This window comes from Triticum urartu, chromosome 6, assembly GCF_003073215.2.
Source record: "Triticum urartu cultivar G1812 chromosome 6, Tu2.1, whole genome shotgun sequence".
NCBI classification, from domain to species: domain Eukaryota; kingdom Viridiplantae; phylum Streptophyta; class Magnoliopsida; order Poales; family Poaceae; genus Triticum; species Triticum urartu.
Genome location: NC_053027.1, coordinates 394,761,998 through 394,787,093, shown reverse-complemented (window position 1 = coordinate 394,787,093; position 25,096 = coordinate 394,761,998). Strand labels below are relative to the sequence as shown.

At 44.6% G+C, this 25,096-nt stretch overlaps 5 protein-coding genes across 13 annotated transcripts; 2 read left to right on the top strand and 3 right to left on the bottom strand.

Moving 5' to 3' along the window:
* Positions 1–3,489: 3,489 nt before the first annotated feature.
* Positions 3,490–8,137, bottom strand: LOC125513719 (protein LUC7-like). Of its 5 annotated transcripts, none has more exons than XM_048678887.1 (13): positions 7,808–8,124; positions 7,654–7,706; positions 6,575–6,743; positions 6,410–6,473; positions 5,938–6,017; positions 5,677–5,824; positions 5,494–5,555; positions 5,306–5,365; positions 5,041–5,099; positions 4,665–4,746; positions 4,436–4,485; positions 4,101–4,343; positions 3,490–3,720 (listed from the first exon to the last, which is right to left on the bottom strand). In XM_048678887.1, the coding sequence occupies exons 1-13, from the start codon at positions 7,952–7,954 to the stop codon at positions 3,705–3,707; spliced, it is 1,233 nt and encodes a 410-aa protein (XP_048534844.1). In that variant the 5' UTR covers positions 7,955–8,124; the 3' UTR covers positions 3,490–3,704. The 5 variants fall into 5 exon arrangements, 3 of the variants coding, with proteins under 3 accessions (XP_048534844.1, XP_048534845.1, XP_048534846.1); XR_007286098.1 differs by lacking the exon at positions 3,490–3,720 and adding an exon at positions 4,872–4,920 and having other exon boundaries at positions 4,317–4,343; positions 7,808–8,137; XR_007286099.1 differs by lacking the exon at positions 3,490–3,720 and adding an exon at positions 4,872–4,917 and having other exon boundaries at positions 4,318–4,343; positions 7,808–8,136.
* Positions 8,138–9,339: 1,202 nt separating this feature from the next.
* On the top strand, positions 9,340–11,616 carry LOC125513717. The gene is made up of 2 exons (XM_048678886.1): positions 9,340–10,247; positions 11,256–11,616. The coding sequence occupies exons 1-2, from the start codon at positions 9,342–9,344 to the stop codon at positions 11,412–11,414; spliced, it is 1,065 nt and encodes a 354-aa protein (XP_048534843.1). The 5' UTR covers positions 9,340–9,341; the 3' UTR covers positions 11,415–11,616.
* Positions 11,470–17,621, bottom strand: LOC125513715 (BAG-associated GRAM protein 1-like). 5 transcript variants are annotated; one of them, XM_048678884.1, is made up of 18 exons: positions 17,328–17,621; positions 17,171–17,227; positions 16,962–17,059; positions 16,749–16,824; positions 15,496–15,624; positions 15,340–15,386; positions 15,138–15,258; positions 14,940–15,056; positions 14,639–14,668; positions 14,451–14,550; positions 13,920–14,026; positions 13,694–13,840; positions 13,504–13,608; positions 13,240–13,386; positions 13,100–13,153; positions 12,684–12,747; positions 12,517–12,578; positions 11,470–12,083 (listed from the first exon to the last, which is right to left on the bottom strand). In XM_048678884.1, the coding sequence occupies exons 1-18, from the start codon at positions 17,580–17,582 to the stop codon at positions 11,976–11,978; spliced, it is 1,824 nt and encodes a 607-aa protein (XP_048534841.1). In that variant the 5' UTR covers positions 17,583–17,621; the 3' UTR covers positions 11,470–11,975. The 5 variants fall into 5 exon arrangements, with proteins under 5 accessions (XP_048534841.1, XP_048534842.1, XP_048534838.1 ...); XM_048678885.1 differs by having other exon boundaries at positions 13,288–13,386; XM_048678881.1 differs by having other exon boundaries at positions 13,240–13,608.
* A 32-nt stretch (positions 17,622–17,653) lies between these two features.
* On the top strand, positions 17,654–21,527 carry LOC125513714 (pre-mRNA-splicing factor ISY1 homolog). The gene is made up of 2 exons (XM_048678880.1): positions 17,654–18,784; positions 21,160–21,527. The coding sequence occupies exon 1, from the start codon at positions 17,842–17,844 to the stop codon at positions 18,775–18,777; it is 936 nt and encodes a 311-aa protein (XP_048534837.1). The 5' UTR covers positions 17,654–17,841; the 3' UTR covers positions 18,778–18,784; positions 21,160–21,527.
* Positions 21,528–22,103: 576 nt separating this feature from the next.
* On the bottom strand, positions 22,104–24,770 carry LOC125513713 (transcription termination factor MTERF5, chloroplastic-like). Its single transcript, XM_048678879.1, has 4 exons — positions 24,559–24,770; positions 24,009–24,058; positions 23,690–23,911; positions 22,104–23,611 (listed from the first exon to the last, which is right to left on the bottom strand). Exons 1-4 carry the CDS (start codon positions 24,666–24,668, stop codon positions 22,539–22,541), a joined length of 1,455 nt encoding a protein of 484 aa, XP_048534836.1. The 5' UTR covers positions 24,669–24,770; the 3' UTR covers positions 22,104–22,538.
* Between the last annotated feature and the right edge of the window lie 326 nt (positions 24,771–25,096).

Genomic DNA, 25,096 nt, shown 5'->3' with positions numbered 1-25,096 from the left:
AAGAAGGATGGAATAACATACGGTGCAGCGGGTGCAGCACCGCCGGCGTTGACGTTGTCGCCCATGTCATCGAGGATGAGGTTGCTGAGGTCGGGGAAGAAGTCGTCGTTCGCGAAGTCGTCGCTGCCAGCAGTCGCGCAAATGCGCTCCCCAAAAACCTGATCGCCCCTCTTCAGTACAGGATCATGAGAGGCGGGGTTCCGGAGGCCTGCTGTCCCTTCTCCCGGTGCATGCCGAAAGAAGGGATGGAGAGACTTGCTTGGCGGCGCAATGATCTGGAACGGTGATGAGAAACCATACGAAGCGGCGGCGGCGACTAAGGTAGACGTCTTCCTGACTATATAGTGCGGGCCGGGTAGGTCGTAGGAGTAAACCCCACGTCTGAGTCGTCATGATCCAAAAGAATCAGAAACGGTTCAGTAATTAACGCATCCGTTAATTATTAATTAATAACTCATTAATTTTTCCCGAACAGCAAAAATATAGACAACGTGCATAGCTCTGTCCTCAGCTCGGCTCAATCTCGCAACCCGCAACCCGCGGCGCGGCGCGGTGCGGCGGGACGAGGAGCGCGCGTGTAGGTCTCCTCTTCTCATGCTCATACAAGTGGTAGAAGAGCTCACCTTATAAAGAGATACAACTCTCTCTCAACTTCCGGAGTGAGACTAAACTTTAGTCTCATTCACTCTACTTACATGTGTGCATGAATGGGCTAAGAAAATTTCAGAATTTTAGTTGGGCTTTGAACCAAAGGCCTACTAGCAAAATTCCAACAAATGTTGCATCTTTGTTCCCAAATCTGCAGGACACGGCCACTGCGAAGGGAGAAACCTGGAGTTGTTCTAGTTGGAGAAATATGTTGCGCCATTGGAGGACAGGAAGATGTTGTTTGTTTCAGGGTGAAGATTATAAAGCGCATGTCTAGCCTTGTCGGTGGGCGGCGGCATGAATCCAGTGATGCGCCTCGGCAAGGTCCACAAGGATGCCGATGGAATGCGCGCTCGTACACCTCTATAGCTGTTCTGCTGCATCATCACAAATGCTATCTATCATGCTGCTGCTAAGAGCATCTCCAGCCGCGCACTCAACAGCCCCTTCCTTCTTCCTTCTCAGGTGATTTTTCCGCGTCGGCGCCCAAAAATCGGCCCAGTCGCGCCTCTAGAATCCCGTTTTTTGCCGGTTTGGGCCGAAACTAGCGCCGGCGGACCCAGACCGAACCCGGCGCGCTGGGGGGCGTCCGGGGGCATCGGGACGAACGAGGATGGGCCCGCCGAGTCAGCGAGATGCCGCTTCGTCGTTCTCATCGCCTCGGTTCCCGCGGGAATCAATGCGAAGGCTGCCGCGCCGGTCAACCTTCAATGCCTCACGGGCGGCGCAGTGAAGGCGCCGCGACGCGCGTCCCGCCCTCTCCCGCCACGCGTCGCTCGGCATGCGGCCTCCTGCCGCCCCGCAGCGGCTATAAAAGGCGACCTCCCCGCCGGTGGACGCCACAGTTCACATCCCCCCTCTATGGCGCACAAAGCAACCCTCTCCCCCCTTCCCGCCGACGAGCAAATGGTCGAGCTGTTTCCAGGCGACGGTGCGGCGGCTAACGGCTTCGGCCGCTGCCACCTCCAAGAGCCGGAGGCGCGCCTCCTCTACGAGGCCGAGTATCAGGCGCCCCCGGACATGCGTGTGCCGGGGGCGTGGGGGCTCAGTGCAGGCGGCGTCCTGGTGCCGCCTGTGCCCGAGAGGGCGGCTCGGCGGGCCGAGATCGCCCGCATCCGCTCGTCCCCGACGGAGGAGCAGCGGAACGAGCTGAGGTACGCCGCCGACAGCGAAACGATGTGGACGATGTACTTCGAGCGCCGCCGGGAAGAGCAGATCGCCTTCGTCAACGGCGTCATCCCTCGCGGCCGCCTCAACGCCGACGGCCGGCGCGAGTGGTGGGGCGTGTCAGGCCGCACCCTCGAGGCCATTCTCGACCACATCGAGACCGGGAACGTGTCGCGCCTTGAGTACCCGGCGTGGCCGTCCTTCTCTCGCCGGCTCTCCGCCCCATCAAGCCAGAGCCGGAGGAGACGCCGCGACGGCGCCCTCGTCATCAACGAGGGTTCCCGACCCTTGCTGCGCTCCCTCCGCCTGGTCCGACCGAAAACCGAGTCGGGGCTGCTCCCGGTGAAGCCGGAGCACGCGGACATGGTGGCTCCCGATGACGAGGCCGCTCTCAAGTGGGTGAAGGAGGACTACGTCCACGAGCAGGTGCTCCGCCAGCGCTGGGCATACACGGAGCTCTAGGCCCGGCGCAGCGGGCGCGAGGTGGGCGCCGTCATCATCCTCGATAGCGACGAGAAGGACGCGGCGGGGCCGTCCAGCGCCCCACCGCGCGTCGGCAACCCTGGCCAGGGATGTAGCAGGGACGGCGGCGGCTCCGGCGGGGCGCGCGACAACAACGGTGACTACACCCGCTTCTACAGGCTTCTCGGCATGTAGATGGCGGGCGGTGGACACGGGCGCAGTTCCTAGGCGTAGTTTGCATGTGTTTTGTTTTTTGTACAAATTTCAATGAAATTTCGCCGAGTTCGTGAAAGTTCGCTGAGTTTGCAACTAATTGTATGAAATAGCGCCAAGCCCGCAACGTCCTGTAGGCCGACGCCTGGGAGCAGAGTCACCCCCACGCGCCAATCTAGCGCCGGTTCGCCTTCAGGCGACTCTTTTTCGGCGCCCTGGAAGACCGAACGGATGGAGATGCTCTAAGTCTTTGGCTAGACCTGGTTTGAAAAATCGAGGGTATTACGATGGTAATCACAGACAAATGCTTTGGGGAAAGAAGCGGTTTAATAAAAGAGTATGTTCTAATCTCAACCCTTCATTTACATCAAAATTTGTCAACTTTTTAAAAGGGGGTGTATCCAAGCACGGCTCCTTTTTCTGGTAATTGCTCTACGATAGAGTCGGACAACGGGAACCTATTGAACAGAAAATCAGTACCTTGAGAGTTCTTTATGACGACAAGGTGGAAGAAACTTCAATGCACTTATTCTAGGACTACCCATTTGCCCTCAGGTGCTAGGAAATATATCATGCACACCAAAAATAGAGGTACTTCTTGCTTTGATGCGATCAGCCTAGCCATGCAGGTCCTCCCAAGAGGATATTGTGAATTTGTGATCATGGGATGCTGGGGTATTTGATCCATCATCAGAAATTATAAAATCTTCAGGCAGGCAGTACACCACTTTCAAGGATGGATATACCACCTCAAGGTGGTCTTTCTGTCGCAGAGAAAAGAGCCAAGCCATCCAAAGCAGCAATCATCAAGTTCTGGACTGACCACCTCTTCTAAAGCACATCATGTTTCCAAAAAAGGGCATTGGTTGAATGTTGATACACTACTTCCTTTCTTTTCTGTTACTAATATGTATATAAATTTTATTTAATGAAAATTTATTGTAGAACTATTATTCTACGGTTTCAGGGTCAACAGGGACGTTTTGGCAAGGGATACCATGAAGTACATAAGGTTCACAACTGGTTAAAGTCATAACAGATAAATGGTTCAACATATCACGTTCATGAGTTATGGGGTAAAGGAAGATGCACATATATGTACATATACTAATAGAAACATGTGCCTTCCTCCAGTTGCAAGCCGGCCATTCTTGTCATCCTAGGCAGAACCCTCAGAAAATCTAATGCAAGCCTGCCTGCATCTAGTGCCCATCTCAACGGTCACGACGCCTGCAGAGACACCGAAATAAGTCGGTTGCATTTCATGAGTGCTGCACTATGTCGCACGCTATTGACATAATTAAGTCATATTACACAGTAAGAATAATAATGAACTACTCCCTCTGTAGTGACCTAAACGATCTTATATTTCTTTACAGAGGGAGTATATAATAATGAACTGTATATAGGAATCTGATCTACAAATTTATATGCACCAAGTGAGCTGAAGATTTATATCTTGCAAGTAATTTCAAGTTTCATTCACACATAACCTGGTGGGGTTTCAGTTGACTTGTTTTTGTCTAGTACTAATAGCAAGAGATAGCAACAGGGGAAGGAATATGCACAATTCAAACATTATGCGGTAACTAGAATAGATGTAAGCATACCCGTGTCGGTCATAGTCCCTAGAACTATCCCTTGGGGAACGTGACCTTCGGCGGCTCCTCGAATCATAGCTACGAGATCTCCCTGATTCTTTATCATGGTCATATCTACTTTCTCTGTCATGGTAGCGATCATGGCTACTTCTACGGTCATAATCCCTGTGCCTGTCACGACTGCTGCTTCGATCTCCTCTATGACGGTCCCTGCTTGATGCTCTATCATGTTCTGTGCTCCTTTCCTTGGATCTAGTTGTTTGTACAAGGCAGCTTTTAGCACAATAATTAACAAATTTTTTTGCTCTGTTAGGAGACTTTAAAGCTAGGAAGCCTAAGAGTACCTTCTGTCATGTTCAGTTCGGTCTACCTTGCGCCTTTTGTTTTTCTCTTCCTGTACACGCAAAAAAGACAGAAGCAACACCAGTCTTATATAATCCCAAATAAACAAGTACAGAACAATTCAGGTACTAACAAAGGAAGAAAATAAGCCAGCCATGTTAGCAAAATCTGGTACTAACATGTAACTCTGCAGGACTACGCTTCACTCAAAAGATTATTCTGAAAACTAACCTGCAGTTCAGACAACTTCTCACGTATTAGCATATAACCCATATGGAGTTTCCCTCCAAAATGATCTGCTAAACGCCGGTCACTGTTTGGAAGAAAAAAAATTAGCCAAGAGCATAGCTATAAACAACAAGTTTGCAAGTTACATTAAACCCTTGACAAGACATCTATGATCCACAAGGATAAAAACATGTATAAATAAACACGCACATTCTTTAGCTGCAAAAGTAATCCTCGTAAAACTGGACCCAAAAGCCTGCTGGTGAAAAAGGAGGCACAGGCGTCTGTCAAAAGCTGAAGCACTTTGGAACCCCATACACTACTATACTCATGACCCCATGGTGGAAATTCCTGGTTAAGCCAAAGGAAATGAATTTACCTGTCATACACGCTCAAGAATGCTCCACATATGTCACACAGGCGCAACTTTTGATCAGTCTGAAGATTACAAATGCACAAAATCAATATATAAACAAATGGAGACAAACTAAATATGTTATTATTGCTATACAACTTTTCTGCCTGAAACTTCACGACAAGAGTAGTCCTACCACATAGCGAATCCAATAACTAGGTCTCCATGCAGTTAGCAAAAGGATTGAATTTTTGTTGTGGATTGCACAAGGAAAATTTGAGTTACTTACAATTTGAACGTGAGTGGACATTTTTGCAGAGTCAGGAACAGGCTGTGGCCGCGCACCCAGCTGGTTAGAGATCAAAACAAAATGCATCAGAAAGAGAAATGTTACTTTGGCAACTAAAGCAGACGAGAGCTGCCATAACATCTAGCCAGCTGCTCCAATAGATTTAAATGCTAAAGATAGATATTAACCTTCTTCAGAGCTTCTGCTTCATCCAACAGTTTTTGTGCTTCATCAATCATCCCACTCTCACCTGTTCAGAACAAATGTTGTTTGTACATTATTATGCGTTAATACAACACCAGATAAACAATGATTTGTGCTCTAGTACTCGAGCAAAGGAGGCTGCAGGAAGTATGGTTAATGAAACACACCTAATTCCTCTGCTTTTTTGAGCTTTTCATTAATCATTTCTTGTGTACGAGCATCTGGAGCAGCATGTGCTGTTGATTGCGTAGCAGTTTGGAGAGAATTCACTAACAAAACACGGTCCTTATTAAAGGCTTCAAGGAGCAGCTTTGCCTTCAAATGAGAATAAAATCGTTACAGAAGGCACATGGTGGAAATAAATTCAGCTATATACTTAAGCCAGACAACTCCAGTGTGGTAAAATTTGATAGCGGCCCCAGAAATACCTGCTCTTCAGCTCTCTGTTCCTTGAGTTTATCAACCTCTTCAGTAGCCCGAATTTTGCCCTCAGTGTTTCCATCAAAGTCTACAGGAGCAACAAGCGCAAAGAATCAAATGCTAAGTTGCAAACACATATACTTTAAGTTATATGCCACAAAAATTATATTGTGAGATTCATATTCAAAAGAAATTTTCAATGATACTATTTTTGTGGCAAGTAACTTATATTTTGCTAATTAAATCTATGGTCCAAATTTGACACAGAATCCGAGAAGGACTAATAAACCCGAACGGAGGAAGTAATTTCATAGTAGAAGAATTTTCAGAGGTTTCACAAAGACAAATAATTGGAAGAATGGCATTCCAGAGGAAACTGAGCACAGAACCGTTGGGCATAAATAAAAGAATATAGTAAGTTAGTAACAAAGAGAAATATTGAACAACAATATAGTTGTGGGAGAAAGAAAAAGGACTTACCAAAAGTGTCTATCTCCTTCATCTTCTCCTTAATTTGTTTGGAGAACTCGAGTACCTCTCTACTCTGGATTTGCAAGTAAACATTATCATTCACCATTCAGTTTCCACAATGAAATAATCAAACATGGTATTAATGGGATCAGAAGAGCAATTAACATGAGGTACCTGTGTAACCTCAGTGATAGAAATTGCAATAGCTGCCTTGGCGTCTTCCTCCTCCAAACGCTTAAGGGCTCTTTGAATCTTTCTCTCGCACTCAACTATCAGTCTTTCTATAGTTTCTTCCAATTCACGATCATAGTTGTCCATACCTTTGGCTTTGGCCTCCTCGTATCTATTACTTAGTTCAGGAAGCAACAGAACAGATCCTTCATACCCAACTGCAAACATGCTACCATAGAGATATGCATGGGAATGTAACCAAAAGAAACGTGTATGTGCTGCACTGTTACTTATCAGAACAACAGTGTACAACTAAACAACTATCACTAATTCCTCAGGAATTCCTTGTTAAGTCAAGACTGCAATGATGCACGAGTAAAGCGTTTAAAAAAAAGATAAAGCATTCAAACCTCATTTTCTCACCATGACATTAAAGGTGACCTAATAAGAGAAGGCACCTAGATTTGGTTGATTATTAGGAAAGGTTGCAGTACTAACATGATTAGACCATTATCAAATATCATGGTTGGATTCAGAAGGGAAGCTCAATATATCACAAACCTAATGCTTCACAGTTCATTGTTGTCTTTTGCCTCTGAACTTGCACCATAACAATACTATAATTTATATTTGAATTGTCGATCAACAGCAATCTCAAATCTCATACAATGAAACAACGCACGCCCTACTTTTGCAAACCTAAAGCTTAACACACATTGTTCTTAGCAGTCAATCAACATCTGAATAAATTTCAAAGGTTCATTTTAATCAATATGGAGGTCATAATAATCTTGACAAGCAAAATGTAGCTAAGTTGTGTCGTTCAAACTGCATGATCCATGACTCCATACAATCATCCAAGCCCAGTATTAAATAAAAAAGGCAGGTAGCCCAGACAATCAGAAGTCCCTCCAATCTATTCTACCCTGACCTCACACGAGCACTCAAAACTTCTTCGATTCAAACCACACTATGAGAAGGGGAAATAAACTGAACCAATGTGGTCATCTCCACAAATCCGTCCATATATTGCCCTAAAATTACACGCACAAAATTGAGATGGAACTCAAGTGGTAGGATACTCCTTGCGGAGCTGCAACGAGTGCAGCTTAGGACACGGACCCATGTCCATCTTCTGCAAAACACGAACAAAACAAAAACATATCAGCGAGCCGCACCGCGCCTAATCCCGATCGAAATTATAGCAGCAGTTTGGCTGGAGAAGAGGAAACGCACGGTGAGCTGGAAGAGGTCGTGGGGGCATAGGCCGGCGAGGAAGAGGCGGCAGACGTCGCGGTCGTAGTACTTGCGGCTGACCTCCCGGACGTCGCCATTGCGGTTGGCGCCCATGAGCTGGTCAAGCTGCTTCCGGATGGCGTCCATGGCACCGCGCGGCGGGGCCCTCCCTTTGCTAGGGTTTTTGGTTCCGGGAGAAGGGGGTGGAGACTGTTTCGGTGGCGTGATAGCGATTAGCAAGTAGGAGGACGAAGGAAGCTGGAACCTGGGGTTCTGGAAGGTCCTGGATGCCGCCGGAAAAAGGAAACAACGGTGGCCGGTGGGTACCTTCCCCGCCGTCCGATCCGATCGACAGATTGTCCCCACGGTCCAATTTTTTTTAGAAGAGTCCACATGGTCCAAATAGACGCGGCCAGCGGCCCGCGGCCCAGAACGGAGGGTCGTCACGGGCTCACGGGACAGAGTCCCGGGTCCCCAATTGCTCCCGGCTCCTGCTTCCCGGCGCTGGCGCCGCCGGCTCTCCGCTCACTCAGGTGGTCTCTTCAGCGCTCCATCGGATCGCTGCAGTCTTCCTGCCGATCGTTTTCCTATCTCCGTCGACGGTGAGCCCTCCCGGCGGCGAGCGGACTTTTGCCTCTGATTTTCGGTGGATCCTTCTCATCGGCGCCTCCACACGAGGTTAGTTCGTTGTCACGGAGACTTCTGTGGGAGTTGATGGCGACTAACCCGTCGGCTGATGTAGTGTTAAGAGCATCGAATGCCACATTATTTTATCTACTTTGCGGGATATTAACTCAGTTGCTGATTGAGTGATGATCATTGACTCAACATTTTGTCCATTCGGTTTGATTTTGCCGTAGTACTATAGTTGGAATTTCGTCAAAAAAAAGAGAGAAAGGATTCACACCTATACCCAAAATCTCAGCATAAAATAAAACGGTGTGGGAGTTAGATGAGACCTCAGTTAACTCTCATTTAGATGAGACCTAGCCACTCCCAAGAAAAAACATTCTGTTGTTTCAATATACTCCCTCCGTTCCTAAATATAAGTCTTTGGAGAGATTCCACTATACCGACATACGGAGCAAAATAAGTGAAACTATACTCTAAAATGCATCTAGATATATCCGTATGTTGTCCATAGTGAAATCTCTACAAAGACTTACATTTAGGAACGGAGGGAGTAGTTACTCATGGCAAGACTGGTAGAGATGTCCCTTCCAGGTGGGGATACATCCACGACCATGTGACTGGAAATAAGCTAATCGATATTAAATCGTGCAAAAACAAAAATGACTTCATAGGTTCTGTGCTGCACTCTTCAAAGATAATTTGAATCCGCCATAGTGGGTCGTGTTGATTTTAGGATCTTAGATTGCATTAGGGTCGATTTTTTTGTGAAATTCAAAGCTACAGAATACATCTAATAGATCGCTTCACAACATAAAAGCCTAACTCTTTGTTCATTCATCTCACCTTTTTCTTTCTTTCAGGATGCCGTTGTACTGATTCAACCATACTGCTTGGAGTTTCAATGGACAACCTCGAGAACACGTTAGAGGACAAAGGCTTAAATTTTCAGTGCAATCTATCTGACATAGAGGTCTTACATAGCATGACACAGCTCTTACTTCATGCATTGGCCACAGCTTCAGTGGACAGCACCACTGGTGATATGTTCAAGAGCCCAGCATCTGTAGCTATTGGCATGAAGACTGAACTATCAGGGTACATGATTCAGAGATCTGAAACACTTGTTCGCGAATCTATGGATGGAGGCAAGGATCATTCAGATCAATTAACAAAAGCATCCTCCAGGCCGACGGAGTTCCTGTCAGACTTGATCGATAATTTTGTGACCTCAAAAAAGGGCATGCTGAGCCATGTCTCTGGGCTTTTTTCTAGCGAAAGCCGCCTGAACAAGATTAAAGACTTCATGCAAAAGTTAGAGACGGATAACTCGTGGGCCCAGGATGAAAGGAAGGCAACTGCATGGGCTATTCTGGAGAACATAGACAGTAAAGGCAATTTCCATTGCCCAGAGAGATTTGACATGCCAGATAAGCTAGCGGAGCACACAAGTCAATGCAAATTTAGGATACTGAACTGCACAAATGATGGATGTGTAGCTTCTTTCTGCGCTATTCATATGGAAAAGCATGACACTGTCTGCCCATTCAAGCTCCTACCATGCGAGCAGCTGTGTGAACAACATGTTATGCGGTCTGAGATGGACAAACATTGTGGAACAGTTTGCCTTATGAAGCTTACCAACTGCCCGTTTTTTAGAATTGGCTGTGAAACAGCCTTTCCACAGTGTTCTCTTGATAACCATTGTTTGCGGTTTCTACAAACCCATTTGATGTATGTCGTCAAGGGGATTACAAGACAGGGTGATTCTGTTAATGATATGGATCAACGGCTGCAACTCCTTGAGAAGGTGGGTACTTATTAGAATGATATAACCTGTTATTGGCCCTTCCAAGCGTTGTTTGAATGGAGGTGATCATTAGTAGTTTGAAGATATAACGCGAAGTCATTTCTCAATTCAGCTTGCTATTTTTTTTCCGATCTGATATCTAACGTACAAACTCAGCTGAAGATAATTCAGCTCAATAGCTTTGAACTGGTGAAAGAGTACACATGATTTATTATAATTCAGTTCTATGCCCCTGCTCAAGTACCGCACTCTGGAGTAGCTTAGACGAGATTATCAAATTGGGGTATGTGACATCCCGGCTTAATAGGAATGATAAACCACTCATAACAACAAGGTGCACCTTCTTTTCCGGGAGCCCATCCGGAAGGACCCTCAAAATTATGTGTGCTTGGCTTGGAGCAATTTGAGGATGGGTGACCGACTGGGAAGTTGATCCCACGTGCGCACGAGTGAGGACAAAGTGCGCAATAAAGACTAGTGTTGGTCTGTGGGGCCAGTCTAGATCCCAGGCGCAACGGCCAGGACTTCTACGAAATTCACTATGTCATGAGCTCCACCCAAGTTTGGTTCAGTTTCTTGAGCACCCAACTGCTGCTAAATTCGAACTGCAACTAATTTCATTAAGACCCCAGAGAGAAAGCAAGATCACAAGTGGCCTGATTGCAGAGTCCTTGCACCATAATATCCAATGTTTTTCCCCTTGGTTTTGTCTTAAAGCGACCAACTAGTTTATACTTGTATATTATATAATACATTCACTGTTTAAAATAAACGCACTATCCAAAATAAACCTGGTATATTTTTCTGTTTCACTGTTATCTACTACTACATTACAAAGAGGGTAATATTTTCTGCACCAAGTTGTAATTGTTGAATCCTACTTATAGTTTTGATTATTATTTGATTCTGAATAGAAGTTATGGTTAATTTTGAATGGGAAATGTGTATCGTTCATAAACCATTCCAGAAAATAAACCTGGATTAATTCTTTTGTCAATCTTATTACAGGTGCAATCACTGAACGAACTCGCTGGGGTTTTAGATGTCAAGGCCCTCACTTTGATTACAAAGGAACAAGAATCAAAGATAAATAAACTCGAACGGGATCTCAAAGCCCAGGAAACAAGGATGAAGAAACTTGAGAACGATCTTAGGTCACGGAAATAATGATTGCTGTCATGTGCTCATCATTGCAGCCTTACTGGAAACCAGGTGGCATACATTGTGGTATATGTAAATAATCGGTAGCATTACCATAAGGTTTACCATCCTGTTGTCCGTTGTCCATGTACAAATATAGGTTGTAGAAAAGTCAGCTTGTTTTCAGATCAGTTGATAATTTGATGTAAGTTATGTTTTGTCACTTCTATAATAGAGCAAGTACATGGATTTTACAGGGATGCGGTGGATTAGGATCATCTGCCATTTCCTTTTTGTTCATTTCTACCCAGGTTGGGCTATTCACAGTAATATGCTACTTTGCAGGAATATCTTTTTTCCTTCTCAACAGTCAACACTTAGTCGGAAGCATTTTGTGTGCGAGGGTGGACCTTTGTAGGTCGTTTTAACAGCAAGATTTCATGGAGGACATGTTGCAACAGTATCATCATTGGCTTGGCTCTTCGACGAAGCTTTCAGGTTACAGCGCAAGCAGCCTCCAAATTTTGCAAATATGTCCTGTATGCATGCGTATACAGAAATATGCAGGTGGTTTTCTTCTGCAGTTCGTTATGCTGAAGATGTCACCACAATATCTTCCCTATTTGGCCCATTTGACTCAGCTTTGACGGCATAATCACTGGCAGCCTCCAAAATCTTGCAAACTTCTCTCCTGTACTGTACCAGAAGGTCCAGATCATGTTAGGAAGACATTGTCAAATGCTGTTTGTGGAACATCAAAGTACAGTTTCCATTTACCTATATCGTTCCTATTGTTTACATTAATTGAGGGTTGTGTGGTGCAGATCAACTTGGAGTCATTTTATCATCTTCTTGTCATATTCCTAATCAGTGATGTCTAACAACCAAGAGGTTGCCTGAAGCCCGGACATTTTGTTCTTTCATCAATTGTTATCAGATTGATCCCTTTAATCTGAATTACGGTGAAATAACTTCTGAATGCTGGATATTTCAATACAGTTATTATTTAAAGTGGGCGAATGGTTAGAATCCTAAACTATGCCATTTATTTCATGTTACAGATGTGAATTATCAGTACTCCATCTTGCCAGCATGGAGACCTTAAAATGAACAAGATGGTATGGCATACCTCCTCAGTTGCTCCAGATTTTATTTTTGATTGCAAAATGCACCACTTCTTCATGTTCACACCTATTAGGTGCACAAAGTTAAATGTAGTATTTACCCGCAACATCTTGTGCTGGATAAACATAGTAGGAATTTTCTAAAGGAAAACTTGATAGGAATTGAACTTACCAATCTTTATATCCACTTGACATGTTGAACTAGAGGTTGTCCTTAGAGACCACCTGCAGTGGATCTGTAACAGTGAAACCAAGGCATCAGCTGCAGTTGGCCTGCGGGGAAAAATATTTACGTATCTACTAGCCAAAGCAAGTATTTTGTGGTCTAACCTCGAGAAAAAAGTGGTTATAAATGGGAATTTTGTTTGTTGTTCACTAGCATTTATATCTTAGTAGGGTATGTTAAGAAAAAACTCCAGGTTTAGGTTCTAAATACTGTGCACAATTAACTGAAAGGGGGCTAACGTTATTAAATCGTGTCCAGAAGGGCACAAGTTTAATTTTTAACCACTTTAAAAGGTACTATTCTGCTTTTACTACATGTCAGAATCATGGATGTAGAATATGCCATAAGATGTATCCAAATACCTCAAAGTAAGAACCAAATGGGACATCGTGTGCTTGCTGCTTTGTTTCATAGATCTGAAATCAAATAAGAACAGATGCTTGCATTAAAGGCTGAAATAACACCATAAATTTAATTTGTAGTGATCTTTTTTTTTTGTTACCAGGTTTCTTTTGTCGTTTGAGAAAAAAACATGCTGCAATTCAGTTACCGCAGTGTCTGGAGGACACAAAGGACTGTGGCATAGTGACCTGAAAGTTACTTCGCGAACATTTCCACCGTACTCATCTGAGACATGCCACTTACTCAGCTGGAGAAAATAAAAACATTTGACTGTTACGTCGTCTAATGCTGGCAGCAACCAACTTGGTAAAAAAAATTGAGACCATGAAAATGATATGCCAATAGCGCAATTGACAAAATACACCTTTAAATCTGTATCTTTTCGTGCATTTCGGTACTGCTGGAAAAACATTGCATCGTCACCTAGTATCACAGTGAAAAACTTCTCAGGTGTACCAGGGAAGGTATTCTGAAAAATCATACCATGTTGAAAATTAGGGAGACGAAAAGTAAATATGCATATTCAAAAATAGAAAATTATCTGGGATGCTCACACTGGTTATGTCTACAAGAACATGTTCATTGACGAAAGGTTGAAATGTGATAGTCAGTCCAATTCTTCTGTTTTCTGTCTTTATGTTGTCTGTTCTGCTGCTAATAACATTCATACTCTCTCCTTTAAGAAGCAAATGTGCACCCACCTGCTTGTACAAGTACAGGTTGTCAGGTGGTTTCCCCAGAAGCAAATGAAAAGACCAAACAAGATTACTTTCTGAATACCTGCTTTTCGGCTTCCAATGTTGCTCGGTAACACTGCAGCGCTGTCTCTAGAGCTCGAAATGTACGGTTTCTGTTCCAGAAGGATGTGAACTTGTACCTTACGCTTCCTGAACCATTAAGGCAAGGATGCTCAATAGAAAAATCTGTAAATAGTAGTTTTGCAACATGGAAGATGAAAACAACAACAGCAGATCTATATTTCTAGGACTCGTTTTGCTGTTGGTGCCTTCGATAGTAAAGTTTTACCCGTGAAGGAGTATCAAATTGGAAATGGTCTAGTCCAAGCTCTCTGAAGTTAAAATTTCAGAAATCAGACATATAATCCATAATAACACCTAGTTTTCCAATTAGGCATGTGACTGAAATCTTCTAAGTTTTCAGAAAGCGTACACATCGAATCCATGATAGTATCTAGTTTTCCAACTAGGGGTGTGATTTATCTAACTTTGTAAAAAGATTCCATCGAAAAATAATTCATAATCTTGGTTCCAAGGAGGATGCCCAAGATTACACCAACAGAAAATAGTTTACCATTTTGGCAGCACAATGGAGATACTCCATGACCACCTGCGTCGGTATGAAGAAATATAGTAATAGCTGGGTTTATAAGGGAGTGCTGGCTCCTCCTTATCTGTGGGTGAAATCATGCATGTGTCAACCATCTCAACCATTTAAAATCAAATACTAAGGTCATAATAAGAGCTTCATAGGTTGCATACCTCATATATGTCTTGTAACGGAATGATCACCTAAAAATAATTGGATAATAAGAAAATTATATAAGGATGAATTTGTGAACAGAGAAAAGAATCTGAACTTGCTTGTCAATATATCCATACCGTACCGATTTTCTGCAGCAATGGCCTGATTACTGTGTGTTAGTTAGCAAGATTTATATTATTGAGTGACAATTTATTACCTCATGGATTTTCAGACGTGGCTGATATTATTTACCTTGCTCATAAGTTAAAACCATGCAAAGATCAGTTTGGGGTTTGCACTTTTAGAACATGTACTTACATTTAATTGCTTGGAGAATACGTGTGACTGGAAGCACAGATGCCATGAGGAGATGCACATACGCCCATACCGCAAGAAAGACCTCTCCAGAGCACAAGAATAACTGTGGTGAACAATCTGAAAGTAGGAAGGCAATCATTCGGTTCAGTTGAGTATGCAATACTGTATGTGCAATTATCATTTGCCGAGAATTAGTACTTCGTCATGAGGAAACTCGATTGTAGAGTGCAGAGGACCACTGTCTTCAGTCATCGCCAACCGTTGCCTAGTGAGTATCATCTTTCTCTGGGACTTGGCTCCGGTATACTGCTTAAAGAAGCTGGAAACATTTGGTGAAATAAGAAGGATGTTTGCCTACCTTCACAAATAATGCTGTTCATACTTCTCAAATCAATGTTACCTGTCAGAAGTCGACGACACTTTCTTTGAGCTAATACGCAAGCAGATCTGCAACCAGATACTTTGTGTTGTAAGCGGGATTGTACATGCGGTGCCTACTGTGATGAGGCACTGAGATGAGGAAGGCTGATTTATTATTCATAAATGCATATCCTACCTGACCAGATCTGCTGTCCAGGTCGTACCAAACGGCTCCTGTTTCGTCTTCGGCGAGGATAGCTATAGTGACAGATCCGATGACTTTGCGTTTGCATACATTGTCCCAGTCATAAACTGTTATGGTTACCTATCCAGAAAGTAAAAAATACATCACACATTTGAGCAAGCACGTCTCTGGCATCAAATGCGTGCGTTGGCATATCTTGTTTTCGCTGAAAACGTCTCAGTTTCAGCTTCTGCGTAAGAAACTTGCTGAGCAGATAAATCTAGCTAGTCAGGTTTTGTTTACCACTTGGTTCCCATAAAGTTGATATGATGTTTGTGCCAGGTAGGTAACACCTTTGCTTTTGAATCATTGACAGGAGCAGTGCGACGGTCGTTGCTTGAGAGAAGCTGGCTATGATGCTGCACGGCCCCTGCATGCAAACATATGCACGCACTGCACTCTCCCATAGCTACTTTTGACAGCCTGCAGGCCATTGCTCAGTTCACTATTCAAAGCCTGAATCGACGATGGATGGCGTCAGGTGCACTCTAATTTACCCTATATTATCTGGACCACTGTCTTTCTGGGAAAGTGCCTTTCAAAATTTTATGATGCTTCTACTTTCTGCCACGGTTCCGAAAGATCGTCGGCAAGGCAAAGCCGGCCAGTACTACTATATGTATGCCGTGCTCTCTGAAGATTCTCAGAGAGAACGAAATAGAACTAAAAATAATGCAGCAGCACTGCATGGCGCAAAAGCATTGCTTTGTACTAACACGGCTGGCATACACCCTGTGCTTTTCTTTGCGGAGCATTTGTCTAATCTACTCCATCATGCCGTATTGCTCTTCTTTCACGCTCATAAGATATTCAAACTGGAATCGCACTTCTTATCAAAATGTAAGATCTTTTTTTAGGCTAGTTTAGCCGACAAAAACGTCTTATATTTTGGTACGGATGTGGTAGTATATACTGAGACATTCTTGTTCCTTTTTGAACCGAGGCATCCATGATTAGAGTCTCGGCGGCAGTGGGCCCGCAGGGACGGCGGGTGGACTATTTGTGAGTGTGTGACGATGATTAAAAGCGACTTGTAGAGCGAATGGGTTCTAAACTATATTTCCAAAAGAACACCTTCCAGATTCTCAAGAGAGAAAAAAAAACACATTTTCTATGTTCTAGGAGAAGAAAAAGCTAATCATCGTGTTTGCTGTGGATAGAGATGATCAAAGAATGTGTAGGAAGCTGTTCGTTCATAATCATACCTCAGCTGGAAGTTCTCTGGCCAGGAAGCTGAACGCCTCCCCCCACACGGGATTTCTTTGGCTAGGCACCATGGGACTGCACGCACAAACACAGTATGAACTCTATGAACACCTCGCTTGAATTGCAAAGCAACATTGTACTCACTCCGTCCGAAAATAAGTGTCTCAACTAGGAATAAAAATGTAAGAAGAGGAGGGATTGTTATTACGCACCTGAAGCGCTTCTGCCCGCCGAGGGAGATGACGGCGTAGGGTTCGGCGGTCCCGTTCAGGTTGGCGCCGATCAGGTACTTGGCAGACACCAGCTCCAGCTGACGCAGCAACACATAAGCGGAGTAAGAACAGGCGCCGTTTCTCTCTTCTCTGCTAGCCAGGTGCTAGCTGTGTAGTAGCAGTACGTTGGAACTTGGATAAAAGCGTACCTCGATCACGTACGCGGTGGTGCTCCGAGAGCGAGAGCTGTCAGCCACAAGAGTGATCTGCAGGGTTCATCAGGGAAAATAAGCTGTGTTACCATTTGAGGGGGGAATGCAGATCTTGGTATGCACACGCCGTGTACACATGATCGATTGATCTCACCTCGTCGCCGGCGCATCCTGGTTCAGCGGCCGCCCTGCTTCCCTTTGCGCTGCCCCGCCTCCGCCCCCCTCGGTCTCGGTCATAGCTCTTAGTCGTGGGAGAGGAGGGGGAGGTGGCGGACGCGGTCTCCTCGAGGATGAGGAGCAGCGCGACGGTGGCGGCGAGAAGTGCCACGGCGGAGATGGCCACCTCCGCCTCCCACAGCGACGGCAGGAGGGATCTCAGCAACCACGAGCAGTGCGCGCCCATGGCCATGCTCACCGTCTCTTTGCTGTGACCTGTGAGGGAAGCAAAGATCGGCACAAGAGTTTTCCTAACCGAAAAGAGAAAATTGGTCCAGCGAACGCAGAGCGGATACCAACCAGGTGAGCCATCAAAGCCGCCTCTCTTCCCCTAAAACCTAGCCCGCAAATCCTAATCCAGCCCACGCGCCTCCCCCCAAACCCTCGTCCCCAAGCTCGCGAACCTCACCGCCGCCCGCACCGCCACCGGCCGCTCCGCGCGACCGCCCACCATGGCTCGTAACGAGGAGAAGGCGCAGTCCATGCTGAACCGCTTCATCACGATGAAGCAGGAGGAGAAGCGCAAGCCCCGCGAGCGCCGGCCGTACCTCGCCTCCGAGTGCCGGGACCTCGCCGACGCCGACCGCTGGCGTGGAGAGATCCTGCGCGAGATCGGCGTCAAGGTCGCCGAGATCCAGAACGAGGGCCTCGGGGAGCACCGCCTCCGAGACCTCAACGACGAGATCAACAAGCTCCTCCGCGAGCGCAGCCACTGGGAGCGCCGCATCCTCGAGCTCGGAGGCCGCGACTACTCTCGCAGCTCCAACGCCGCCCTCATGACCGACCTCGACGGTAACATCGTCGCCATCCCCAACCCCTCCGGCCGGGGCCCAGGCTACCGCTACTTTGGCGCTGCCAAGAAGCTCCCCGGCGTCCGTGAGCTATTTGATAAGCCACCTGAGGTCCGCAAGCGCCGCACCCGCTACGAGATCCACAAGCGCATCAATGCCGGGTACTATGGATACTATGACGACGAGGACGGTGTGCTTGAGCCCCTTGAGGCTGCTGCCGAGAAGCGCATGCGGGACGAGGTTGTCACGGAGTGGCACCGGGTGGAGCGTGTGCGGCGGGAGGCCATGAAGAATGTGGTGAGTGGCGAGGTGGCTGCAGCAGGTGGGCGTGGTGGGGAAGCTGCTACGGAGGTGCTGTTCGAGGAGGTGGAGGAGGAGGTTGAGGAGGAGAGGAGGCTGGAGGAAGAGAGAATGGAAAGAGAGAAGGGGGAAGAGGCTGGGAGGGAGTTTGTGGCACATGTGCCGCTCCCTGACGAGAAGGAGATTGAGCGGATGGTGCTAGAGCAGAAGAAGAAAGAGCTGCTCAGCAAGTACACAAGTGATACCCTGCAAGGCGAGCAGAAGGAGGCTAAGGAGATGCTCAATGTCCAACGCTAGGAGAGATGTATGCTCTTGTTTATCTTGGCTCTAGTAGATTACTTAACTGGTGTAGACTAGGCATGCATCCAAAATACCACACCATAAAGACTGCTCTACTGATTTTTTGTTGCCCTGTAATTTGTGTGTGCCATTTACTCTTTAGTACCTTCATGCTGCGAATGATTTAATTTTATGATGCAGAGTCTGTGTTCAGTCTTGCAATATGTGAATTATCATTTGCATTGTACCATTGATTGTGTGCTTTGTTTGAATTTTGAAAGTTGTGCTCATAGTCATGGTATCAACAGTGAAATACTCTGCTCGAGCCTGAGTTAAATATGTATACGGTCAGGTGTTTTGGCCTTAGGTTCGTATACTGCTCATGCGATTCACTGCCTCTGATTAGTTTTGTTCACAAATCTTATTTGAACCTGATGCTCCAAATAAGCAATTTATATGCTGAAATACTGAGTTTAGGCAATAAATTGATACGTCAAATTCATATATGTTGACCATATAAGCGCTGAGTGGCGCAGTATCTTATTTCATTACTTTGCCGTAGTTCATTTAGTTAACGTCGCTGCAGCTGTTTTGTATTTTCTGCTGATGAGTTGGTATACACATTGAGTAAGCATCTTGTGCTTCTTGGAAAACCTTTTAAAATCGACAAGAGTATTGTTTGAGTTGATGATTCTTTCAAATGTCCTTTTGACCTACCAAGTTAGATACAGAGGCATAATGCCTTATTGGTGCTGACAACAAGGTGCCTTCTTTTGGGTTACAGTTCAACTGTATATCCGTAGTTCTGTACCAATGATGGGGTTTTAGTTAGTTATTTGATAGAAAACATCTTGCAAGTAGGAAATCATGCTGGTCGGGTGAGTTAACTGACAAGCAGATACTTAGTTTCTTTTTCAGAAACTAATGTGTCTGCTTTGTTCATTTCTTCATCAAACATTTGGTAAAGCAAGTCAGATTTGGTTACACATTCAAAAAATATGCGATTTAGTTCAGAGTTTTTTTGCGCTTATGTCTGATTAGTGATTCCGTTTCTAGAATATTCCTTGTCAACCGAAGCACCTCATTCGCTGTGGGGTGTGTTATGTGTAGGCTGGAACGTGGTCTTGTATATTCGGTTCGTGTTTATTTAATGATGTGGTTTAATTTTATGAGGCAAAGCTGTGTTCTGTCTTGCAATATATAAATTATCATTTGCATTGTATTGTATCATTTTTTTGCGGGTATTGTATTGTATTGTATTGTATCATTGATTGTGTGCCCATTTACTCTTAGAACCTTCATGCTGCGAATGGTTTAATTTTATGAGGCAAAGCCTGTGTTCTGTCTTGCAATATGCGAATTATTATCATTTACATTGTATTGTATCATTGATTGTGTGTTTTGTTTGAATTTTGAAAGTTGTGCTCCTAGGCATTGTATCAACAGCGAAATACTCTACTGGAGCCTGAGTTAAATATGTATATGGTCGGGTGTTTTGGCCTTAGGCGTGTCTATTGCTCATGCAATTCACTGCATCTGATTAGTTTTGTTCATAAATCTTGTTTGAACCTGATGCTCCAAATAAGCAATTTATATGCTGAAATGTTGACTTTAGGCAATAAATTGATACATGGAATTCCCATACGTTGACCATATCGCTGCTAAATAGTTAACATATAAATTGATACACGGAATTCCCATACGTTTGACCATATCATTAGTTGCCGTAGTTCATTTAGTTAAAGTCGCTGCAGCTATTTTGTATTTTCTGGAGATGATCTGTCATACACATCGAGTGAGCATTTTGTGCTTCTTTGAATACCTTTTAAAATCTGGAAGAGTATTGTTTGAAGTTGATGATTCTTTTGAATGTCCTTTCTACCTACCAAGTTAGATACAGAGGGATAACGCCTTATTGGTGCTGACCACAAGATGCTTTCTTCGGGGTTACAGTTGAACTGCATATCTGTAGTTCTGTACTAATGACGGATTTTAGTTATTTATTTGATATGGAAAACATTTTGCAAGCAGGAAATCATGCTGGTCGGGTGAGTTAACTGAGCAGCAGATATACCTAGTTTCTTTTTCAGCAACTAATGTGTCTGCTTCGTTCATTTCCTCATCAAACATCTTGTAAAGCAAGTCAGATTTGGGGATACATGAAAAAAAATTACAACCTCTGTTTCAAAATATAAGACGTTTTTGTACGCTAAACTAGTCTAAAAAACATCTTATATTTTAATACGGAAGGAGTATGTGATTCAGTTTAGAATTTTTGCGCTTATGGTGTCTGATTAGTGATTCCATTTCTAGAATATTCGTTGCCAACTGAAGCACCTCATTTGCTGTGGCAACACCTCATTTCATCATATCTTAACCTATTTCCCCCCTTCCTGTTAGGTTGGTCATTGCTGAATCCTTCACGGTATTGAGATGAGTGAAGTGCGAGGAGCAATATGTGCAGTGCTGGACAAGCGTTGACGCAACCCTAGAAGATCTGATGCTAAAAACACTGAAGGGCTTCGCTGCAATCATGTTGATCGATGTGATGTTTATTACCCTAGAATGATTGATGCCAAATGGGTAAACCTGAGATAGTGGTGGTGAACCGTCACTGTGCATGGATGTGCTGTATTCACTGGCACTCTACAAGTACATCCATTGGCTACGCATATATCTAAAAAACTACTAGACCATAATGAAAGCAATTCTGAACACTCGAAGGATGTTAACCATCTATCTTACTACAGCAGAGATTTTAAGGTCAATGCCCCTTTTATCTGGTTAACATGGTCGGTACAAATTTGGCTGAGAATTGCTACCGAAACGAATAGGCAGATACGTAAGGGTGCGTTGGCTGGGAACTATGTGGAGTGGAATGCCATGGTTGATTGCATCATGGCTGGGAACAATGTGGAGTGGAATGCCATGGTTGATTGCATCATTCGAAGATCTACAATACATGGAAGTAACAAATCTGCATCATATTGCCGGGACTTTCCCTTTCCCTGGGAGAGCTGGCTACAACATTTAACTTCAAACTTTAACCTTTTTTTTTGCATTGAACTTTAACCTCACACACAACAAAGAAAGAGAGCGAGTATTCCCTCCATTCATAAATATAAGATGTTTTGAATATTTCAATATGAACTACATACATACTGAAGTGAGTGAACAAACACACTAGAACATGTCTATATACATTTGATTCGGAAAAAAAGTTACTCCTGCCGACCCATATTAATTGACGTACACTTAGTATAAAGTTGTACAAAGTGTGCGTCAATTAATATGGATAGGAAGGAGTAGAGCATTTTATATTTGTGAATGGAGAGAGTAGAATATATGATGGAAGAAATAACGTTCATAAAAAATAAATCAGTAGCAGATAAAAAACATAAACGGGCCAACAAGAACTTGTAGTATCGAACAACCGCATTTGACATTGCCAACTTACGGCATCTACCCTCGCAAAAAGAGAAGAAGAGGGAAGTCACCTAAACTAGCCACCAACAGTAAACAGTTATATATCAAAGCTGTTCCTCTCCAAATGCTGCGAGTCCATCAACTGCCGTGCAAGTACAAAAGAGCATGACGAAGTAGTTATATATCAAAACCGTTCCTCTCAAATGCGGCACGTCCATCAACTGCCATGCAACTACAAAAGAGCATTCCAACATAGTTCTTGTGTGCCGAAAACTATCCATCTACCAGGCTATTAACGCTTGTGCTACAAGCGAACTTGTCAAAACTTGTGCTTTTCTGAGATTGTGATCATATCAAAATCCACCTGATTTCTTTTGTAGAATTTCCTCAAATCTGGTTTCTGAGACTGACAACATCTGGTTCAGAATCAACCTCACCCCACAACCAGTCATCTGAGCATACCGAGGTTTTATCCTCTGCTCTAAACTGTACCCAAAGTACTGCGGAAATTTCACGAGTTCATACCTTGGGTACCCCATCGTCAGAAAATATTCATATTTGGGAATCAAATTTTCTTGCAAGCTGAGAGTGTGAATAATCCCAAATCTATTTACCATAATGCCAATTTCCTCGATGCTGAACTCTCTCTCCAGGAAAAACTCTGTGATTGGCTTCAGCTTTGACTCTATGTTCAAACCAAAAGCCTGGGGACATTTCTGAATAAGAGATGCAGCATCTGCGCCGATCGACCGGAAGTAGTCAGCAGTTGGTCTGAGGTTGTCATTGACACTGTAGCTCATGAGATGAGGACATCGTGTGAGAATCTTGCCGATGTTTTCCTTAGAAACTCCTAGTTCAGTAAGGTAGCTCACAGTTATCTCCACCTTCTGCCTGCTATATGTGAGAAATGCAGGGAACCGGCATATCACCTTGCTCCACTGAGTTTTGTTGACACCAATATTCTCCATATAGGCCATCATAGGTTTCAGATTATCTGTCAAGCTGATTCCACATAGCTGAGGCCTCTTCCTGATGATTCCAGGTATGCCTGACCTCGGCACACCAAGCTCAAGCAGTAGCTCCACCAGGGGCTTTATCTTGCGATCCACGTTGTAGTACGCAAATGCTGGGAACTTGCGCACGACATTCTTGATCTCCTCATGATCCATGCCATAGTCCAGCAGGTAGAGCACTAACTCCGGGAGGGCTCCCCCTGAGGTTGGTGTGCTTACTCGAGCAATTGCCTTCTGCTTATTTGAGCTCGTTGGTGTAAGTATCATTGAGTAAGACAAGGACTCCCTTTCCGCGGAAAAAGGATCAGGGAAATTCTCCACCACTTCAACCAAACTATCCCCATGTTCTTTAGAAAGAGCTTCTAGATAGGGAAGGAGAGCATCTCTGATCTCAGGTGTACTTAGCTCCCTTCCTGAAAAATAAATATGCTGTGAAATGTTCAGAACCTATAAGGTACGAAGTTTATAGATAGTAACTTCAAGATGCGAACCTTCAGCATATCGAGATCTGTAAGCACTTTGGAGCTTTGAACTCAGGTGCTCAATGAATCCATCTGATTTGTTGGCGATCCGTGCAGCTACCGCACTTCTCAAACCTTTCTGCCTTAAGAACAGCGATAGCACAGCTTTCGCTTCCTCTCTTTCTGCAGCAAGCAACCTTGAGAGAGCAGTTGTGGAGCTTTGGGCACTGGCCACCAGTAAATCATCAGCATCTGCAACATAGTTGATGTGGACCATAAATATAACTTGCGTATGCGACATACTCCCATGGAGGAGATTTTTTAAGAAGAGATAAACAGATAACCTCACATGATTGTGCATTGCAAATGGGATGTTGTCTGGAAATGAGAGTGTAAAGCCTGTATAAACAGAAGACCGCTATTAGTAATGTTGGAGCCAGTAACCAATGAAATACGGTATGGAAATCTTAAGTAGATGTTTGGTGGATTATCCTTTCAACGTCTCTGGTTCTTACTTCTGTTAAATCAAAAAGAAGCAGTACAGTGCCCAGTTACCAATGATTGAGCTCCTTCCCAGGTAGTACACGAGTTTACATACAAATCCATGTTTTGAAAAAGTTTACATATACTATTATAGACGATGCCGCACAATTATCTTTTTCGCATTTATTGAGGCAATTCAAATCGGAGACCAGTAAACTGAATCTATTACTAATATTCTTATACAAATCTCGACTAAGATTTGCACCGATCCTCTCAAATTGCAGGGCATCCATCATACCGTATAATCACGAGGAAACATCGGACAAGCTCCAATCCCTACTGAATTAATACTACGATACTAGTACAGGCAGTAATGGAACCAATGCCATTAAGAGCGAGCGAGGAAGCGCGCCTACCTGCAGGAGGAGGGGGAGAGGACGAGCCTCCACGGCGGAAGCAGCCGGCCACGGTGTTCGGACGGGGTCAGGTGGAGGCTGAGGCGCGGGGCCGCCTGCAGGCTCGTCATCGCCGCCGGCCGGCCGGGGAGTGGAGCGCCCGCGGAGAGGGGTGGAGGGGATGAAGGAAGAGTAACAGGAGGTGAGGGGCTGAAGCTGTTTGGGACTTTGGAGCTGGGTTTTATCTTGTTCCACAAACAAACACCCGAAACTGAAATATCTCCAATTTCGTAGACCCCGTTAAAAAATGAGATAAATTTAAGGGTGTTTCTAGGAAGTGGCTCTCGGAAACCCAATTGTACATTACGAAAGTGAAAATTTGAAATTACTTTGCCAACAACCGCACTATTAATATTTTTTTTAGAAACTTCTAGTCTAATCGTCGTATGTCATGACAGTACAAAGAATATCGGAAATAACAAAAAATACAATCAGGTTCGTGGACAAGCTAGCGACAACTACAAGTACTGAGCGAGCCAACGGCGTGCCGCCGTCACCG